This window comes from Phacochoerus africanus, chromosome 5, assembly GCF_016906955.1.
Source record: "Phacochoerus africanus isolate WHEZ1 chromosome 5, ROS_Pafr_v1, whole genome shotgun sequence".
NCBI classification, from domain to species: Eukaryota; Metazoa; Chordata; class Mammalia; order Artiodactyla; family Suidae; genus Phacochoerus; species Phacochoerus africanus.
The window spans coordinates 49,444,999-49,464,640 of NC_062548.1; the positions used below are offsets into that span (position 1 = coordinate 49,444,999).

General features: G+C 40.6%; 1 protein-coding gene across 1 annotated transcript in view; it reads left to right on the top strand.

The window, feature by feature from the left end:
* BUB1 (BUB1 mitotic checkpoint serine/threonine kinase) overlaps positions 1-19,216 on the top strand; it is a 37,932-nt gene extending 18,716 nt beyond the window's left edge. The window contains exons 13-25 of the mRNA XM_047781209.1: positions 62-172; positions 886-985; positions 1,915-1,996; positions 3,282-3,456; positions 11,167-11,254; positions 14,617-14,855; positions 15,946-16,089; positions 16,804-16,919; positions 17,220-17,381; positions 17,558-17,715; positions 17,818-17,980; positions 18,516-18,622; positions 18,996-19,216. Coding sequence (XP_047637165.1) covers positions 62-172; positions 886-985; positions 1,915-1,996; positions 3,282-3,456; positions 11,167-11,254; positions 14,617-14,855; positions 15,946-16,089; positions 16,804-16,919; positions 17,220-17,381; positions 17,558-17,715; positions 17,818-17,980; positions 18,516-18,622; positions 18,996-19,191 — 1,841 coding nt within the window. The 3' untranslated portion in view covers positions 19,192-19,216. The remainder of the gene's footprint in view (positions 1-61; positions 173-885; positions 986-1,914; positions 1,997-3,281; positions 3,457-11,166; positions 11,255-14,616; positions 14,856-15,945; positions 16,090-16,803; positions 16,920-17,219; positions 17,382-17,557; positions 17,716-17,817; positions 17,981-18,515; positions 18,623-18,995) is intronic.
* The last annotated feature ends 426 nt before the right edge of the window (positions 19,217-19,642 follow it).

The following is a 19,642-nucleotide window of genomic DNA, read 5'->3' on the forward strand; positions in this document are numbered from 1 at the left end:
TAAGGAACGATCTTTGGCAACCAATGGTAGTTATTTTTTCCATTCTTTCTATTCTTTTCAGGTTTCATCATGAATATGTTTCAGGCTCCTACACTTCCTGATGTTTCCGATGACCAAGATGAATGGCCATCTCTAGGTCAAAATGAAGATGCTTTTGAAGCCCAGTTTCAAAGTAATAGCAATTTGTTTAATGGCTACTAAGTGGATAGTGTTGCAGATGGTTGCCCACAGAAATAGCAAGGGTTATACAAGAAGTTTCCCTGCCCTTGGTTAACCTGTCACATAAAAGCATGGAGTTTGTGAAATAAAAAAAAATGTAACAGTGTTCAACAAAGTAAAATAAATAGGTGCTAAAAAGGGCAAGGTCCCTATGGGTAGACATGGCCAGGAAGGGCTGAGTGGTTGGGATATCCTTGGGCTTTGCCCGGCAGAGGAATGTTAGGGGCAGAGTGTTAGGCCAGTGACTAGCCCCTCTTTGTCTAGAGTCAGGGGATTTGAGCTGGAAGGTGGAGAGAGATGGTGACAAATATAAATATAGAACTAAGAGGTTAATTCCTCCTCGTAGGACAACAAAGACATGGAGAGCTTTATTCAGTGTCAGTGACCATAGCAATGTGTCAGAAGAATGGGGAACACTGGCTTTATGTGTGGCCAGAACACAAGACCTGGAGGCCTGCATGCTAACCCTGGTGACCATGGTTAAGCCCCTTCATGTCACTGCAGAGTGACTCACTGCATTACCTAGTGTTTCAAAACCCGATAACATTATTTTATCTTGTTATTGAGCTCTTGTTATATTTTCTTATTTGTAGTTGAAGTTTCACTTAAACGATAGTGTTTTTGGCTTATTTTCATAATTAAATACAGTTTTTTACTCTGTTGCAGAAAATGCAAAGTCTTCTGGGGCTTGGGGAGTCAATAAGATTATCTCTTCTTTGTCATCTGCTTTTCCCGTGTTTGAAGATGGAAACAAAGAAAATTATGGGTAAAGAAATAGATCTGGTTAAAATAACACTGGGGGAGACACATGTTGCCACAGTGACAGGGATGGTACAGAGGTTGCAGGCCTGCAGGTGCAGAGGCCATGAGAGAGAGAACAGGGCCTGCTGATCAGGTAGTCTGGGTCCCAGTCCCAGCTCTGCCACTGCTGAGCCTTTTGACCACATGGCCAACAGATGGATGCTGAAGTTCTTTTCCAGATCTGCAGGGCTGTAGGGGAGTTCTGACAAAGCAGTCCTCCCATAACAAAAGCAGGTATTTCCAAAGGGAAACAGCAGTATAGTTATAAATCATCAAAGAACCAAGGGACCCTATAGATTTGACATTGTGTTAGCTGTAAAGGAATTCACCAGGACAGGTATCTAGACATGTTCAGTATACGCTGGCATTATTGATAAAATAGAAAAGGAAATGGCTAATATTGGGTCCTGCTGCAGGGAACATAGGATTTAAAGCCGAAGGACAGCACATTAGAGCCCTATCAGGGTGAGGTTGGGTAGTTCCCAGAATTTCCCGTTAATAATGTAGACTGTGGAAAGAGAAATGTGAAAGCTATCTTGGTGTAGAAGAGATTCATATTCCAAAGCCAGACCAAGCACTGGGAATAAGAAATTAAACATATGGCATCCATGCCATTCTGTTGGCCACAGCCCCCTTTTGTTCTCCTTAAAACTTGGTGTAATAGAAATTTCTGTATTTTACCCCCTCACTTAAGTAACTGTAGGTCTACTTTTATATACATAGTCAAGTTAATTCAACTTGCACTCAAGTTTTGCTATAACTGCTGTAAAAGAAATATGTATATAAATACTAGTTAAGTAGGATAAGTGACAAATGTTTTTAACACTCTAAGTGGTAGGATTTATTTCCTTTGCATATTTTGCTGTTTTTGCAATTTTGCAACCCTTTCCTTAGATTACCACAGCCTAAAAATAAACCCACAGGAGCCAGGACCTTTGGAGAACGCTCTGTGAGCAGATTTCCTTCAAAACCAAATGTAAGTAAATCTCTGCCTCATCCATGAAATGAATCGTGCAACCCATTTCTCTTCATTTTACCAAATAATTGTGCCAATCAAATGAGATGATGTTTTTAAAAAACTGTGCTGAAAAATAAAGTATTATGTGAAGGGTAAGTTTTTTAGAACATTATTCTGTAATTATTTGCAAATCTATTATGCACCACATACTGTGATAGATTTAGAAACTGAAATATGAGGAATTCCCATTGTGGCTCAGTGGTAACAAACCTGACTAGCATCCATGAGGATGCAAGCTCAATCCCTGGCCTCACTCAGTGGGTTAAGGATCTGGCATTGCTGTGGCTGTGGCGTAGGCCAGCAGCTACAGCTCTGACTTGACCCCTAGCCTGGGAACTTCCATATGCCATGTGTGTGGCCCCAAAAAGACCAAAAAAAAAAAAGAAAAGGAAAATGAGTTTGATATGATCCTTGCCCTCCCAGAGCCTTCCTGTTGACAGAGAAACCACTGGGGGGATATGTATTTTTCCTAGACCTAAGAAGTTTGATAAAGGCTATATGGGAACTCTGTACTATCTTTGTATTTTCTCTAAATCTAGGCTCTTCAAATTAAAAAAAGAAGAAAGTAAAAATTGGTAAATGAAATGTGGTTCTTGTATATGATAAAACTCCACTGGAGTGTGTTAAAGATAAAATGTCAGAGTTCCCGACGTGGCTCAGTGGTTAACGAATCCGACTAGGAACCATGAGGTTGCGGGTTCGATCCCTGCCCTTGCTCAGTGGGTTAAAGGTCTGGCGTTGCCATGAGCTGTGGTGTAGATTGCAGACGTGGCTTGGATCCCGCGTTGCTGTGGCTCTGGCGTAGGCTGGCAGCTACAGCTCCGATTCAACCCCTAGCCTGGGAACCTCCATATGCCACGGGAGCAGCCCAAGAAAAGTCAAAAAGACAAAAAAATAAAATAAAATGTCCCAGTTCTGGGGATAAAGAACCTCAAGGTCCTTGGCTGTGTGTTAGCCAGGAGTTACATCTGTTTCTTCTAAAGAATTAAAATTCCCCATTTTTTTGACTCATATAATAAAGTATTAATGAGGAGTTCCCTAGTGGTACAGCAGGTTAAGCATCTGGTGGTGTCACTGCAGTGGCGTGGGTTCCTGTTACAGTGAGGGTTTGATCCCTGGCAGGAGAACTTCCACATGCTGCAGCAGGTGCAGCCAAAAAAAAAAAAAAAAAGTATTCATGTGTTAAATTTCATCTACCAAACAGGGAGATTGCTGCTTTTATCCAGTGCATCTTTTGTCGTAGGAAGTACCTCACACAGAAGAATTTCTGGATGATTCAACCGTATGGGGTCCCCGCTGCAACAAAACTCTGGCACCCAGTCCCAAGGGCCCCGGAGACTTCACGTCTGCTGCACAGCTTGCGTCTACACCCTTCCACAAACTTCCAGTGGATTCAGTGCACCCTCTAGAAGATAAAGGTGTGTGTGACACTATCTTAGTGTCTTATCTTGTGCCAACTTCAGTTCTTTTATTATTGTAGTTTTCTTCTTGAAAATTCTAAATGGGAAATTTGAAACTCATAAAGAGGAAATTTAAAATCCATTCATTGTATCACATACATGATTTTTTCATACTGTCTTCATAAAGTCTGCGTGCATTTAAAAGTTTAATAACTTCGATTATAGGTAAAACAGGAGAAAAACCTTTAGAAGCATTTAAAGGCAAAGATACAAAGTATGACCCATTTGTATGGGGTATAGGTTTATGTCATGTTTTACAACAAACAAAATAGCCACTACAGACAGATTAAATTATTTGAAAAATAATGGACATTTTATACCCTAATCTGATAAGAGCAAATTCTAGTCCTTGATATGTCCCTACAACTTTTTTTTTTGTCTTTTTGCCATTTCTTGGGCCACTCCTGCGGTATATGGAGGTTCCCAGGCTAGGGGTCGAATCAGAGCCATAGCTGCCTGCCTATGCCAGAATCACAGCAACAAGGGATCCAAGCTGCGTCTGCAGCCTACGCCACAGCTCACAGCAACGCTGGATCCTGAACCCACTGAGCAAGGTCAGGGATGGAACCCACAGCCTCATGGTTTCTAGTCAGATTCATTAACCACTGAGCCATGACGGGAACTCCTAATATGTATCTACAACTGCTATTATTTCAAAGATGTAGCCAAAGACTATACTCAGAAAATCTTACTTTAAAAAAATTTTAGCGATCTAACTTCAAGAGAGTAATGATAAACCTCAAAAATAATCCTTATTTTCCCCAAACATAGCACTCTAATGTCTCAGATCTGAACTGAAGCTTAATAAATGACATAGTTCTTGAATACCCATAATTATTACCTATCAAATACTTACCTACAAAATATATACAGATATACCTCCTTTTATTGCACTTCACTTTATTGCATTTAGATACTGAGGTTTTTACATGTCGAAGCTTCGTGGCAACACTGTGTTGAGGAAGGCTGTTGGTATCATTTTTCCAGCAACATTTACTCACTGTATCTGAGTAAATTACCACATTTTGGTATTCTTGAAATATTTCAAACTTTTTCATTATTGTCATATTTGTTATGTTCTGTGGTCAGTGATCTTTGATGTTACTATTGGGGTACCACGAACTTTGCCTGTAGAAGATGGTGACCTTAATCAGTGGATGTTGTATGTTCTGACTGCTCCACCAACTGGTCATTCTCTGTTTCTCTCCCTCTCCTTGGGCCCCTCTCCTTCCTGAGACACAGCAATATTGAAATTGGACCAGTTAATATTGAAATTAGACCAGTTGAAGGTACAAAGGCCTTTAAGGGTTCAGGTGGCAGGAAGAGTCATAGGTCCGTCCCTCACTTTATTTTTTTTTAATTGATTTTTTATTGTTATTTCCCCCAACACTTTTTTATTCCACTGTACAGCATGGGGACCAGTTACACATACATGTGTACATAATTTTTTCTCCCATTGTTGTGCTGCATTGTAAGTATCTAGACAGTTCTCAGTGCTACATAGCAGGATCTCATTGTTAATCCATTCCAAAAGCAATAGTTTGCATCCGTTAACCCCAAACTCCCAATCCATCCCACTCCCTCCCCCTCCCCCAGGGCAACCACAAGTCTATTCTGCAAGTCCATGATTTCCTTTTCTGTGGAAAGGTTCATTTGTGCTGTAAATCAGATAACAGATATGAGTGATATCATATGGTATTTGTCTTTCTCTTTCTGACTTACTTCACTCAGTATGAAAGTCTCTAGTTCCATCCATGTTGCTGCAAATGGCATTATTTTGTCCTTTTTTATGGCTATGTAGTATTCCATTGTGTATATATACCACATCTTCCGAATCCAATCATCTGTTAATGGACATTTGGGTTGTTTCCATGTCTTGGCTATTGTGAATAGAGCTGCAATGAACATGAAGGTGCATGTGTCTTTTTTAAGGAAAGTTTTGTTCAGATATGTGCCCAAGAGTGGGATCGCTGGATCATATGCTAGTTCTATGTATAGATTTCTAAGGTACCTCCATACTGTTCTCATAGTGGCTGTACCAGCTTACATTCTCACCAACAATGCAAGAGGGTTCCCGTTTATCCACACCCCCTCCAACACTTGTTATTTGTGGACTTCTTAATGATGGCCATTCTGACTGGCGTGAGGTGGTATCTCATGGTAGTTTTGATTTGCATTTCTCTAATAATCAGGGATGTTGAGCATTTTTTCAAGTGTTTGTTGGCCATCTGTTTATCTTCCTTGGAGAAATGTCTTTTCAGGTCTTTTGCCCATTTTTCCATTGGTTGATTGGCTTTTTTGCTGCTGCGTTGTATAAGTTATTTGTATATTTTAGAGATTAAGCCCTTCTCAGTTGCATCATTTGAAACTATTTTCTCCCATTCTGTAAGTTGTCTTTTTGTTTTCTTTTTGGTTTCCTTTGCTGTACAAAAGCCTTTCATTTTGATTAGGTCCCATTGGTTTATTTTTGCTTTTATTTCTGTTGCTTTGGGAGACTGACCTGAGAAAATATTCATGATGTTGATGTCAGAGAGTGTTTTGCCTATGTTCTCTTCTAGGAGTTTGATGGTGTCTTGTCTTAAATTTAAGTCTTTCAGCCATTTTGAGTTTATTTTCGTGCATGGTGTGAAGGTGTGTTCTAAGAAGTTTCACTGATTTGCATGCAGCTGTCCAGGTTTCCCAGCAATTCTTTCTGAATAGACTGTCCTTTTCCTAGTTTATGTTCTTGCCTCCTTTGTCAATGATTGATTGACCATAGGTGTCAGGCTTTATTTCCAGGTTCTCTATTCTGTTCCATTGGTCTGTATTGTCTGTTTTGGTACCAGTACCACACTGTCTTGATGACTGTGGCTTTGTAGTATTTCTTGAAGTCTGGGAGAGTTATGCCTCCTGCTTGGTTTTTCTCAAAACAAAATTTGGCAATTCTGGTTTGTTTTTTTCTGTTTTTTGTTTTTTGTCTTTTTGCCATTTCTTGGGCCGCTCCCGCGGCATATGGAGGTTCCCAGGCTAGGGGTCGAATCGGAGCTGTAGCCACTGGCCTACGCCAGAGCCACAGCAATGTGGGATCCGAGCCGCGTCTGCAACCTACACCACAGCTCACGGCAACGCCGGATCCTTAACCCACTGAGCAAGGGCAGGGACCAAACCTGCAACCTCATGGTTCCTAGTCGGATTCGTTAACCACTGCGCCACGACGGGAACTCCCAATTCTGGGTTTTTTGTGGTTCCATATAAATTTTTGGATTGTTTGTTCTAGTTCTGTGAAAAATGTCTCACCACTGCTATTCAACATAGTATTGGAAGTCCTAGCCACAGCAATCAGACAAACAAAAGAAATAAAAGGCATCCAAATAGGAAGAGAAGAGATAAAACTGTCACTGTATGCAGACGACGTGATATTATACATAGAAAACCCTAAGGACTCAACCCAAAAACTACTTGAACTGATCAACAAATTCAGCAAAGTAGCAGGATGTAAGATTAACATTCAGAAATCGGTAGCATTTCTGTATACTAACAATGAAACTTTAGCAAAGGAATATAAAAACACAATACCTTTTAAAATTGCACCCCCCAAAATACCTGGAAATACACCTGACCAAGGAGGCAGAGGACCTATATGCCGAGAACTACAAAACATTAATCAAGGAAATTAAAGAAGATGTAAAGAAATGGAAAGATATTCCATGTTCCTGGATTGGAAAAATTAATATTGTAAAAAATGGCCATACTACCCAAAGCAATCTATAGATTCATTCAAGCAGTACTTATCAAATTACCTAGATCTCTCACTTTAAATCACAAGTTAGAAATGATTAAGCTTAAGAAGTCATGTTGAAAGTCAAGTTAAGCTGAAAGCTAGACTACTTGTGCCAAACAGTTAGCCAAGTTTTAGATGCAAAGGAAAAGGTCTTGAAATTAACAGTCCTACTCCAGTGAACACACAAATGATAAGAAAGCAAAACAGCATTATTGCTGATATGGAGAAAGTTTGCGTGGTCAGGATAGAAGATCAAACCAGGCACAACATTCCATTGAGCCAAAGCCAGATCTAAAGCCCAGCTCTCTCTTCAATTCTATGAAGGCTGAGAGAGGTAAGGAAGCTACAGAAGAAAAGTTTGAAACTGGCAGATGATGGTGCATGAGGTTTAAGAAAAGAAGCCTTCTTTGTAACATAGAAGAGCCAGGGGAAGCAGCAGGGGGTAATGTAGAAGCTGCAACAACTTTTCTGGAATATCTAGCTAAGATCATGAATGACAGTGGCTGCACTAAACAACAGATGTTCATTATTAACAAAAAAGCCTTATATTGGAAGATGATGCCATCTAGGATCTTTCCTGCCAGGGATAAGTCAAGGTCTGGCTTTAAAGCCCCCTCTTATTAAGGGCTAATATAGCTGATGACTTTGAGCTGAAGCCAGTGTTCATTTACCATTCCAAAAGTCCTAGGGACTCTAAGAATTATGTTCAGTATATTCTGCCTGTGCTCTATAGATGGAATAGCAAAACCTGGATGACAGCAAATCTGCTTATGACATGGTTTACTAAAAAAAATATGTTTTTTTCTGTAGGGCTGCACCCTTGGTATATGGAGGTTCCCAGGCTAGAGATCAAATCGGAGCTACAGCTGCTGGCTTTCGCCACAGCCGTGGCAATACAGGATCCAAGCTTCGTCTTCATTCTATACCGCAGCTCATGGCAACACTGGATCCTTAGCCCACCAAGTGAGGCCAGGGATAGAACCCGCAACCTCATGGTTACTAGTCAGCAGATTCGTTTCCACTGGGCCACAATGGGAACTCCGGTTTACTGAAAATTTTAAGCGCATTATTGAGACCTACTGCTCAGGAAAACAGATTCTTTTCAAAATATTCCTGCTCCTTGGCAATGCACCTGATCACCCAAGAGCTCTGATGGTATGTACAGTGTTGTTTTCTTTACTCCTAACACAACATCGTACTGCAACCCATGAATCAGGGAGTAATTTAGACTTTCAAATCTTATTATTTAAGATATACATTTCAAAAAAAAAGAAATAATTTCATAAGCCTGCAGCTATTATAAATAGTGCTTCCTCTGATGGATGAAATCAGCTGAAAACCTCTGGAAAGGATTCACTATTCTAGATGCCATTAAAAACATTTGCGGAGTTCCCGTTGTGGCGCAGTGGTTAACGAATCCGACTAGGAACCATGAGGTTGCGGGTTCGGTCCCTGCCCTTGCTCAGTGGGTTAACAATCCGGCGTTGCCATGAGCTGTGGTGTAGGTTGCAGACATGGCTCAGATCCCGCATTGCTGTGGCTCTGGCATAGGCCAGTGGCTACAGCTCCGATTAGACCTCTAGCCTGGGAACCTCCATACGCCGCGAGAAGAGGCCCTAGAAAAGGCAAAAAGAAAAATAAATAAATAAATAAAGTTACCATTCTCTGCGTGAGTGGGAGCCTTTCTGAGGAAGAAAGGAAATAGGAAAGGAACTAGAATTAGAAGTGGAGCCTGAAGATGTGACTGAACAGCTGCAATCTCATAAAATAATGGATGAGGAGTTGCTTCTTATGGACAAGCAAAGAAACTGGTTCCTTAAGATGGAAACTACTTCTGGAGCACATGCTGTGAAGACTGTTGAAATGGCAACAAAGAATTTAAAATATTCCCTAGTTCTCATTGTGGCTCCATTGGATTAAAAACCCAAGTAGTATCTGTGGGGTTGTGGGTTCAATCCCTCACCTCCCTCAGTGGGTTAAGGATCCAGCATTGCCACAAGCTGTGCCTAGGTCATGGATACAACTCCGATCAGGCATTGTTATGGCTGTGGCATAGGTGGCAGCTGCAGCTCCAATTCAACCCCTAGCCTGGGAACTTTCATGTGCCACACAAGTGCAGCCCTTTAAAAAAAAAAAAAAGAAAAAAAGAATTTAAAATATTCCATAAACTTAGTTATAAACAGCAGTAGAGTCTGAGAGGATTAACTCCAATTTGGAACAAAGTTATCCTGTGGGTAAAATGCTGTCAAAATAGCACTACCACAGAGAAATCACTCATGAAAGGAAGTTGATTGATGCAGCAGACTTTGTCTTCATCTTATGTTAAGAAATTGCCAGAACCACCTCAACCTTTGGCAGCCACCAACCTGATCAGTAAACCGCCTCCCACATTGAGGCCAGACCCTCCACCAGCAAAAAGATTACAACTCACTGAAGGCTTGGGTGATGGTTCTCATTTTGTAACCAATTCAGTAATTTTTACTTAAAATATGTACATTGTTTTTTAGACATAATGTGCCACACACTTAAGACTGCAGTATAGTGTAAACTTCTGTATGCACTTGGAAACCAAAAAAAATTGTGTGACTCGTTTTATTGTGATTTCGCTTTATTGCAGTGCTCTGGAGCCCAACCCACATATCTCTGAGGTGTGCCTGTACTATGAGTTCTGAGACACTTTACCATTTTCTACTAACTTACTAGCGAAGCACTTTCACTGCTGGCGCCTTTTAAAATGGCAGTTGTTGGAGTTCCTATCGTGGCTCAGTGGTAACAAACCTGAATAGTATGCATTAAAGACTAAGGTTCAGTCTCTGGCTTTGCTCAGTGGGTTAAGGATCCAGCGTTGCTGTGGCTGTGGTGTAGGTCTGCAACTGTAGCTCTGAGTTGATCCCTAGCCTGGGAACTTCCATATGCCTCTGGTGTAGCCCCAAAAACAAACAAATAAATAAATAAATGGCAGTTGTTCACTGAAACAATAGTGAAAGAACTGCCAGAGAATTTCATTCCCCCAGATGAAAGCTTATTTTAATGTGACATCTGAGCCTGCAGACCTAAAAAATTTTTAACTAAGGGCTTTTTTTTTTTTTTTTTTCCTGAATTTTGAAAGAGAAAACTTGGACAAGTACCAAGTGCTGTCACAAACTTGCTCCTTTAATCTTTAAAATGTAAAGCTTTTTCCATTTGGAGAACTTGATCTGTTTAATAGGCAAGAGTCTTTCAAGAAGCCAATATTGGCTTTTCTTAGAGCACTTGCCACTTTGGTTGTATAAACAGAAGCTAATGTTCTAGCGCTAAAAGTATTAGCATCTGTTCAGTGAGGCAGCATCTGATAAAATTGACTCCCGAGTAATTTTGCTATCGTATGAGCATCACTTGGTAGAAGTGTGCTCTGTATTTCTGTCCTCTCTGGTTTGTCTATCCATAGATAGGTATTTTCTTTTTAATTAAAGGGAGTAATAGTATTTGCAGGTTGCTTTCTGATGTAAATACTCTAAATCAGTTCAGTCAACTAAACACTGACTGAATAAGGAAGGTTAGACACGACAAAGATCTCTGCCACCCAGAAGCTTTGCAGCCTTTTATCCCCTGTGTCCTTAGCGTCAGGTTCTCCTAAAGCAGGGTGGGCACTGCCACCCAGAACTTCTGTGCTCTGGTCACCCTCCCAGTAGACCCTCTACTCTCTGGACTCTTCTCCTGATACGACGTACAAAGCTGAAATGCTCACATATAACAGCAGAATTTTTAAGTGATTTTTTTCCTATTTTAAAAATATAGCACATTTCACCATGGGACACTATTTTGGAATTACAATGAAGGTCTCTGTAAAATGGAATTCCAGACTTTATAACCATGTAAAATCATATGTGTGTGTATAATATCCATCTCTAATTTTCTCTGTATTTCAGAAAATGTGGTAGCAAAACAGTATACCCACATGACTTTGGATTCTTGTGAAAGAAACCTGGTGGAAACCTCGAAAGAAAGAAAGTTCAGGTATTGTGGGCCCTACATGGCTCTCTCTCTCCGTTTTCTCTCTAGCTTGACTTTTGAAACTGTAGTGGAATGCATCGCTCCAGCCCTTCTTTAAGGACTGCCAGAGTTTTTATCAACTCGAAGCCTTAAGTCAGAAGGTACTTTCTGTAGACATAACTACAGTGATTATCTTAAACCTGGTACTCTGGGCAGTGAGAGGTGCAGCTGGGGGAGTAAAGAATCCTTGTGGGAATAGTTTCTGAAGCCGATTCCTCCTGATTTAGGAGCAGACCTGCAGGTACTCTCACCAGCCCGAGACCGTGACGTGTGAAGACTTGCTGAACTGAGCAGACACACAATTGCTTTTTTATACCCGATGTACTGAGAAAATCAATAAGTTTCTTTTAAAAAGAGGAATATGGAATGTTAAGCCTCTTAGATATTGAAGCAGAATGCAAACTTACCGTTCAGACATTAAAGTTTTGCAGAAGTAAAATTCCACCATATTTGAATAGTCGGTAAATTTAATAGACACTAAAAATAGCTATAATCTTTAGAGTATTTATTATCATATTTCTTCATAGCACTTATGCTTTTCCTGTACTATACCCTTTAATTAATCTTTAGAGTAACTTTAGTTGTAGGAACTGTTCTTCTCTACCATTATAGAGAAGAAACCATATTCAGAGGGCTAAATAAGTATCCTGAAGTCATATAGCTTCTAATTTGCAGCCCTTGGATTCGAGCCCATATCTCTGATTTCAGAATTGTCACTCTCACCCCTATGCTGTACTGCCTCTTATTATCAAAAACCTCTTCTTGAAATAGACCCCAGTAAATAAATGATTGGATGAAGAACATGAGCAGAATTTACAAAAAAAAAAAAAATTAATGAATACGCATGAAGAAAAGGGTTAACTCATTAATAATAAAATTAATGCAAATTGAATAGATTTTGGCTTTTAATTTGAAATTCTACCCAATGGTCATAGTCTATTACTGCCCACCAGGAATCTCCCTGTGTACAGCTAAACTTTTAACTCATAAGACTACCATAGCCACACTTGGCAGAAGATTAAGTTAGATATATATAGGACCAAAATCACAGTCACCAGCAGGGTAATACTGTCCACAAAACTATTGTCTTTGTCCCTGTGTGACAGTTAAGTTGCAAAGAATCAAGACTCAGATAGGGAGTCACCCAGGGACAGAGGCTTCCCTCACTTCAAAGCCTTATTCCCAGGGAGTCAGTGCTCTTGCAACACTTCATAGATCTGGTTTCCAGGGTCCCCACAAGGGGCAAGCCTGTTACCTGGGTCGTTACACCTGAAGCCCAGAGCTCTGGATGCCCAGCACATGTTCATATTTCTCCCTGTCCAGATACAGTTCTTTTTTTACCATAAATATTGATGACAGTGATACTCTTACATTTTCAGTTTTCACTGAAGAAGGGGAAAAGCTAGAAAGTCAACCAAAAGTGGGTGACATTTTTATGGAGAACAGTTTTATTAATCATTTATGCACCCACAGTAATTTGGGCACTCTTGTTGCTAGAAGCAATATACTTGGGTTTAGAAACATACTTGTTTTGTGGGAATGGAAAATATTGGAAATATGTTCAATATCTAAGAACCAGGGAATTGTTATATTCTGGCATACCTCCACTGGATTAAATGGTGTACGGGCTGTAGAGAAACCTGGCAGACACCACCTTTCCCAAATGATCAGCTTAACATCACCCATGATGACACGTGGTGATGTCACAGGAGAAGGGTACCTCACCTCTGTGATACTGTCTCCAAACCAGTACTTACAGTCCAGTCATGAGAAAAACCCCAGTGGAGGGACAGTCAACAAAACAACTGGTCAGTACTCCCCAGAACAGACAAGTTCTTAGAAAACTAGGAAAGACTAAGAAACAGAGGAGAAAAAGACTAATGAGTCTGAGCACTCAGTCCAAGATTGGATCCTGGAGCAAACACAGGTCTTGTGGAAAAAAACCGTGAAATCCAAACGAAGCCTGGAGGTTAGCTAGTAATATGGCAAAGGTTGGTTTATTGGTTTTGACAAGAGAGCCACTATAATGTGAGATGGTAACATTAGAGGAAAACAGGGTGAAGACTATGTAGGAATTCTCTATTATCTTTGCAACAGTTCTTTAAAATTATTCCAAAATTGATTTTTTTTTTAAGTATGGTAGGAAACATACCTGTGTCAAGAAGTAGGACTGTACATGAAGTTGCATGAGTTCATTTGTACAAATATATGTATATGCATGTGTTTGTGGCTATGTGGATATAACAGTGAGGGACAGAACGTGTGTGGAGATACAGAGATGGTCTAATCTTGTTGTTTGCCTTGGTTCTTTTCTGTAAAGTCACTGTAAACATTGAATTAACAAACACTGAACCATTGCTCCCAGGGGAAATACACAGTTATGGTCCTACAGACCTTTGGTCACAGCATTTGGTTTAAAGACATCTATTTAATATGTATTGCTGGTGCATTAACATTGAACTCACAGCCCCGGTAACTCATTCCTGAACAAAACTTATCCAACACATATTTTCTCCATAAGACACATCAAAGCCTCCTTGCACTTAGGAACTGTAGACAGCACACCAGCACTGTGGTTGGTGAAAATTTTAAACAGTAAAATCAACAAAATAATACAAAAATGCAAAAAAACCCCACCACCTCTCATTCGTGACTGTACTGTGAAAGGACACTTATTTACAGTCTAAGACGAAACAAGAAAGCAGAACATTACCTTTTTTCCTGGGAGCATAAATGTTGGGTGACTCAAATTTTTCACTCATCTGCACATCTAGAGATGACTACAAAAGCACCATGAGCGTTGATTTGTGTTCATTTGGGGTTTGCATGTGGGTAAATTTGCAAATATGGAATCTATAAATAATAAGGATCAACTGCGTGTGTGTGTGTGTGTGTGTGTGTGTGTGTGTAAATGTGCTGGTGTTAGGCTGTTGGACTGGGGCTGACATTTTTTCTCTGGTTCATTGTTAGAAAAGAAGCTATTTGGAGAATGAAGGTCAACATTCAGTGTCTGTTACAGTAGTAATGCTTAGAGACAACTGGGGAAATAAACCCATTCTTCCCAACATCTCCTCCTAAAGAATATCCGATGGGTCACCTCATCTATTTAATACATTACCGTGTTTTTTATTTCTTTCCTAGCTGTGTCTTTGTATAGATTTGTCTATATGAAGAAAATGCTTCAGTCAATTCTTTGAAGTAGTTTTGAACTGTCATTCATAGACTGAAAAGGAAACTCTTTTGTGAGACTTTTATGTGATCAAACCCAATGGGCTTATAATCACATGTGTTTTGTTTCCCCATCTCTATCCTTTTAACACAACCAGTCCTATTCAAGAGAAAAGTCCAGAACTAGTGTTCCCCACAGATGTCTCTTCAGCGTCCTTGCTCCGCCTGGGCCAGCCTGCTGCAGCTGTGCTGACCAGCGAGGCAGAGCGGGGCCTCAAGGCTTGTAAACTCACAGACCCCGCTGATCTTGCCACTGCAGAGGATCCAACAGATGCCAGTGCCAGGCTCCAGGCAGAACAGATGCAGACTGGCTACCCTGGGCATGTCAGTGCTCCAGGTATGAATAGATGCTCGATCTCGATTGTTCCCTGGGTAAGGACACTAGCCTGGTAAAGGCTGTTCTGTGAAAGAAGCACAGAGAGCAGGGACTTGCATGTGGTTGAGTAGACCCCAAGTTCAGACAGACCTGCATGCTCTATCACAGTGCATACAACAGTAGCATACTTGAAGGACTGATTAATTTGTTTCATTTTGAACAGTATCAAAATAACTACTGTTGGAAGGGGGAATTAGAATTAGAGGGCCCACTATGTGCCAGTCTAATAGTGTTATCCCCATTTTACAGAAAAGTAAACAGGATTAAAGGACCTCACCCCCACCCCAGGTTACACAGAAATCGTGGTTAAGAGCACAGACTCTGGAGATAGACTAGCTTGATTCTAATCCTAGATCTTAGGGTATCATGTGATCTTGGCCAAGATCATTGCAATTTTCTGTGGCCCTTTTCTATAAAGTTGGGGGGTACTTCCCTGTTTTAGAGTCTTACTGTCAGGACCAAGTGAGTTACTCAACATCAGGTGTTCAGAACAGTGTCCTCCATCTGCTTAGTAGTAAATTTAATCATGTTGGGTTAGTTTTGATAACAGCCACTCATCGAATTTGTTTATAGCATTCTAAATTCAACAGAATTTTTTTTCTTCTCTTTAGAAAGGTTTCTCTTTGTGTCTTTGTAGACAAATTGCACACAGGTAGTATAAGAGTTAAAAGGCAGTGTGTTTTATAGATAGAAGTGGGAAAGCAATTTAAAGAGTATATATGTGAGCATATTGGAAGTAACAAATCTCCCAGTGTGCCTTTCAGACACTTACCCATAATTGCATTAAAGACAGAATCTGGAACAGATGCCGTTGGTGTTGATTTCCTTTGTCGCAGCTGAATATTGATCTAAATTTATAGATCCAAAATGCCAAATAATGAACTCTGCAGGGCGACCCATTTTGACTTTCAAAAATGGTTCTTTATCCTTTGAATCAATGCTCTTTAGATAAGGCTTTGAAAGTTTAATGAATGTCTGCATCTGCTTTATCTATAATTTATTTGACAAGTCTTGGGTACTGAGTTCATTTTTTTGTTCCCATTCCTTTAAGACTTCACTGTTGAGAATCCCTGGGACGAGGAGTTGATTCTCAAACTTTTATCCGGGCTTTCTAAGCCAGTGAGTTCCTATCCAAATATCTATGAGTGGCAGTGTAAACTTCCAGCCATCAAGCCCAAGACTGAATTTCAATTGGGTAAGAACCATATGGGTAATAAAACTTGAAACTTTCTAGGGGAAGCTGATGGTCAGACATCAGTTCTTTCTGTTGGAACACTGCCTTCCACCCCCAACCCCCTCCAGTACTGGCTGCAGTGGTGGTTTCTGCCCCTGGGCCTCTGCTCTGGTGAGCTTTTATTCTTTGTATTCTCCTCTGTCTCCTCAGTTGGGGGGCAGCAGTTTCCCCTGTGACCTCAATTCTCTAACATGTCAAAGAGTTGTTATTTTCAATTCGTTCAGCTTTTTCTTACTGTGAGGGTAGTGATGGCTTCCTAACTCCTTGTATGACAGCTAGAAACCAGAAAGCTACTTTTTAACATTTGATTTAATCAATCTGTTACAACTTTAACTCTGTGGTCCTTCTCCAAAAACCAGTAACCCAGGTATTACCCCTTAACTGGGAGAACACTGGCAGAGGGGAGATGTCTGCCCGAGGCCCTGCTACTGAGTGACTGGATGGGCCCTGGCAGTGCTGCTCTGAGTCCCCTGTCACTTCATTAGAAAGGGAGCTGTTTTGTGGCAGGTACTTGTTTAACTTTCATGTAAGGGAGTAAAACATTTCCTAAGGGAGTCTTATCTATTTTTATTTATGAAAGCAATTCAAGCACCAGGAGAAATGTACAAATACTTCATTCTGAGAAAGCACTAATGTTTTGAGCCTCTTTTCATTTTGATGTGTCTGTCTCCTCAGGTTCTCTGGTGGTCTATGTTGATCACCTTCTTGGAGAAGGGGCTTTTGCCCAAGTCTATGAAGTTACCCACGGGGATGTGAACGATAACAAAAACAAACAGAAATTTGTTCTGAAGGTAAATGATCTCTATGATATAGAAATGAATTTTACAACTTGAGGTTTGCCAGCTGCTTTTTTTTTTTTTTCTTTTTTAAGATGGTAGTGGTTTCATTCAGGTCAATTGTCAGCACTTAGGAAACAGAACTATCCCACAAGGATTCAGAATTGACTTATCTTATAGCAAGTCCAAGACTGCAGCAACAGTTCATAGCTTGTCATTACTTTCTACCTCCATCCTTTACTGGGATGAAGTTGCTTCCTTACTATCACTTTTAGAACATGAGCTGGATATGAATGTCACATACCTGATTTGCAGGTCCAGAAGCCTGCCAACCCCTGGGAATTCTACATTGGGACCCAGCTCATGGAGAGACTAAAGCCAAGTATGCGGCACATGTTTATCAAATTCTATTCTGCCCACCTGTTCCAGAACGGCAGTGTGTTAGTAGGAGATCTCTACAGCTACGGGACATTATTGGTAAGTGTATTTGCTGTTTTGACATGAACAAGAACTGAAATACCTTTTTGGCCTATGCCTTGCACATATCTTTTGGTTGGAGCTTTTATTGGAATGGTAGGTGGGGCAAAGCTCCTGACTTGAAATTTCATTAATCCTGTCAGCCAACTCAGGACTGCACTCTCCATTGTTTCTAGAATGCGATTAACCTCTATAAAAACACCCCTGAGAAAGTGATGCCTCAAGCTCTAGTCCTCACTTTTGCCATCAGGATGCTCTGCATGATTGAACAAGTCCATGACTGTGAAATCATCCATGGAGACATCAAGCCAGACAACTTCATACTTGGAAACAGGCAAGTGTTGCCCTCTTGACAGGTCCTTCTCTTAACCGCTTCCCCAGCAGAATTTGGTCATCTGTTCTCACATGGTCTGGCCCTTGTTTATGTTTAACACAGATTTTTGGAACAGGACGGTGAGGATGATGGCTTGGCACTGATTGACCTGGGTCAGAGTATAGACATGAAACTTTTTCCAAAAGGAACTGCATTTACAGGAAAGTGTGAAACATCTGGTTTTCAGTGTGTTGAGATGCTCAGTAACAGGCCCTGGAACTACCAGGTAGGGAACTAGGGTGAGAGATTGGAAATTTATTCCAATTGCCATTTATTACATTCACTGTATTTTCAGAAGGAATTTGGTCATCTCGATAGTTTGAGCTGGTCTAGCCTTCCAGACCACATTCCAGAGTGATTTTCAGTTGTTATCATGGCACATCATGCAAGGCTTGGAGGCAGTGAGAGGACCACAGGCAGTCTTGGGGGAGGAGCTGGGAGGACTTCCAGGCAGATCAGTGTTGTGTTTGCCTCTGTGTGACAAAACAAAGGACTTAAGAAATACAGAGCTTCCCAAGACACTACCTTAGGAGGAGGTGGGCGGTCTGCTGTCCACGGAAGCCTCCAGCAAAGCCTAGACAGGCATTCGTAGGGCAGAGCAGCCAATGAATGGTTGACACGTGGCTTCCAAAATCCATTAAAAGTGAAATCCTGTGATTATTTGCTGGTATTTCTTGTATTTGCTGCATAAGTTACAGAGACATTGTAATAGACTCATGTGTAGATTACTATTTTAGTCCTATGTTCCCATATTTCCATAGATTGATTACTTTGGAGTTGCTGCGACAGTGTACTGCATGCTTTTTGGCACGTACATGAAAGTGAAAAATGAAGGAGGGGTCTGGAAGCCTGAAGGTCTATTTAGAAGGTAGGTATTAGCCCTGGTGCTACAGTGAAAAGAATAAAGAGAGAAGAACATTGGGTTCCATCTGGTTGGAAAACGGCTTTTTGCCTGGGTGTGGAAATCCCAGGCCTTGGGAAGTGTGATGAGATAGCATGGTGCCAGGTTCTAGGTGCAGTGAGCAAGTTAAGTGTTTCTGTTTCTCCACTCATCACTTTTGTGGAACAAGGTGTGCAGAGACATCTCATTGGCTCTTTCATTTCTCGTATGTATAGTAATTCAGCACTCCCAGGCTTGATACACGAAGTCAGGTTTAGGAGAGAGTTAAGTCCGATGCCAGAATGAGGCTGCCTGCATGCTAAGGCTCCTTTTATCCCCTACTTGTGCTTTGTCTCTCCAGGCTTCCTCACTTGGATATGTGGAATGAATTTTTTCACATAATGTTGAATATACCAGATTGTCATCATCTCCCACCTTTGGATTTAATAAGGCAGAAGCTAAAGCAAGTATTTCAAGAACACTATGCAAACAAGATTAAGACCCTACGTAATAGGCTAATTGTACTACTCTTGGAATATAAGCGTTCTCGAAAATAAAATATGGACACTTCCTAAAACTCAACTTTGTAAATGCTGGCCTGCTCAAGTTGGACCTTGATGTTTCCACATTTATTATTTATGTAAATGTTTCTTAAAAATAAAGTCCACAAAGTGGATCCATGTGACATAGCCATTTCAAATATTTCAACAAAGTACACAACAAGGTTAAGTCCAGCTGACTGGGCTGCTCCTGGGATGCAAGCATTCAAAACAACAATTTGGACGTGAACTTTCTCAAAAATCACTTTTTCTAAACACTGACCTGCTCACTTTAAGCCAAAAAAGAGCCGTCAGTTTTTTTTTTTTTTTTTGCAAATCTAAGGGTTTATATTTGTAGAAAGTAAAAAATTCCCCAAATATATCCAGTAGACATCATGTTTTGAAGAATAAAATGTGCCTGTTCTTTACTGTACCTGTCCTTCATTGACATCCAAGGGTAATGTCACAG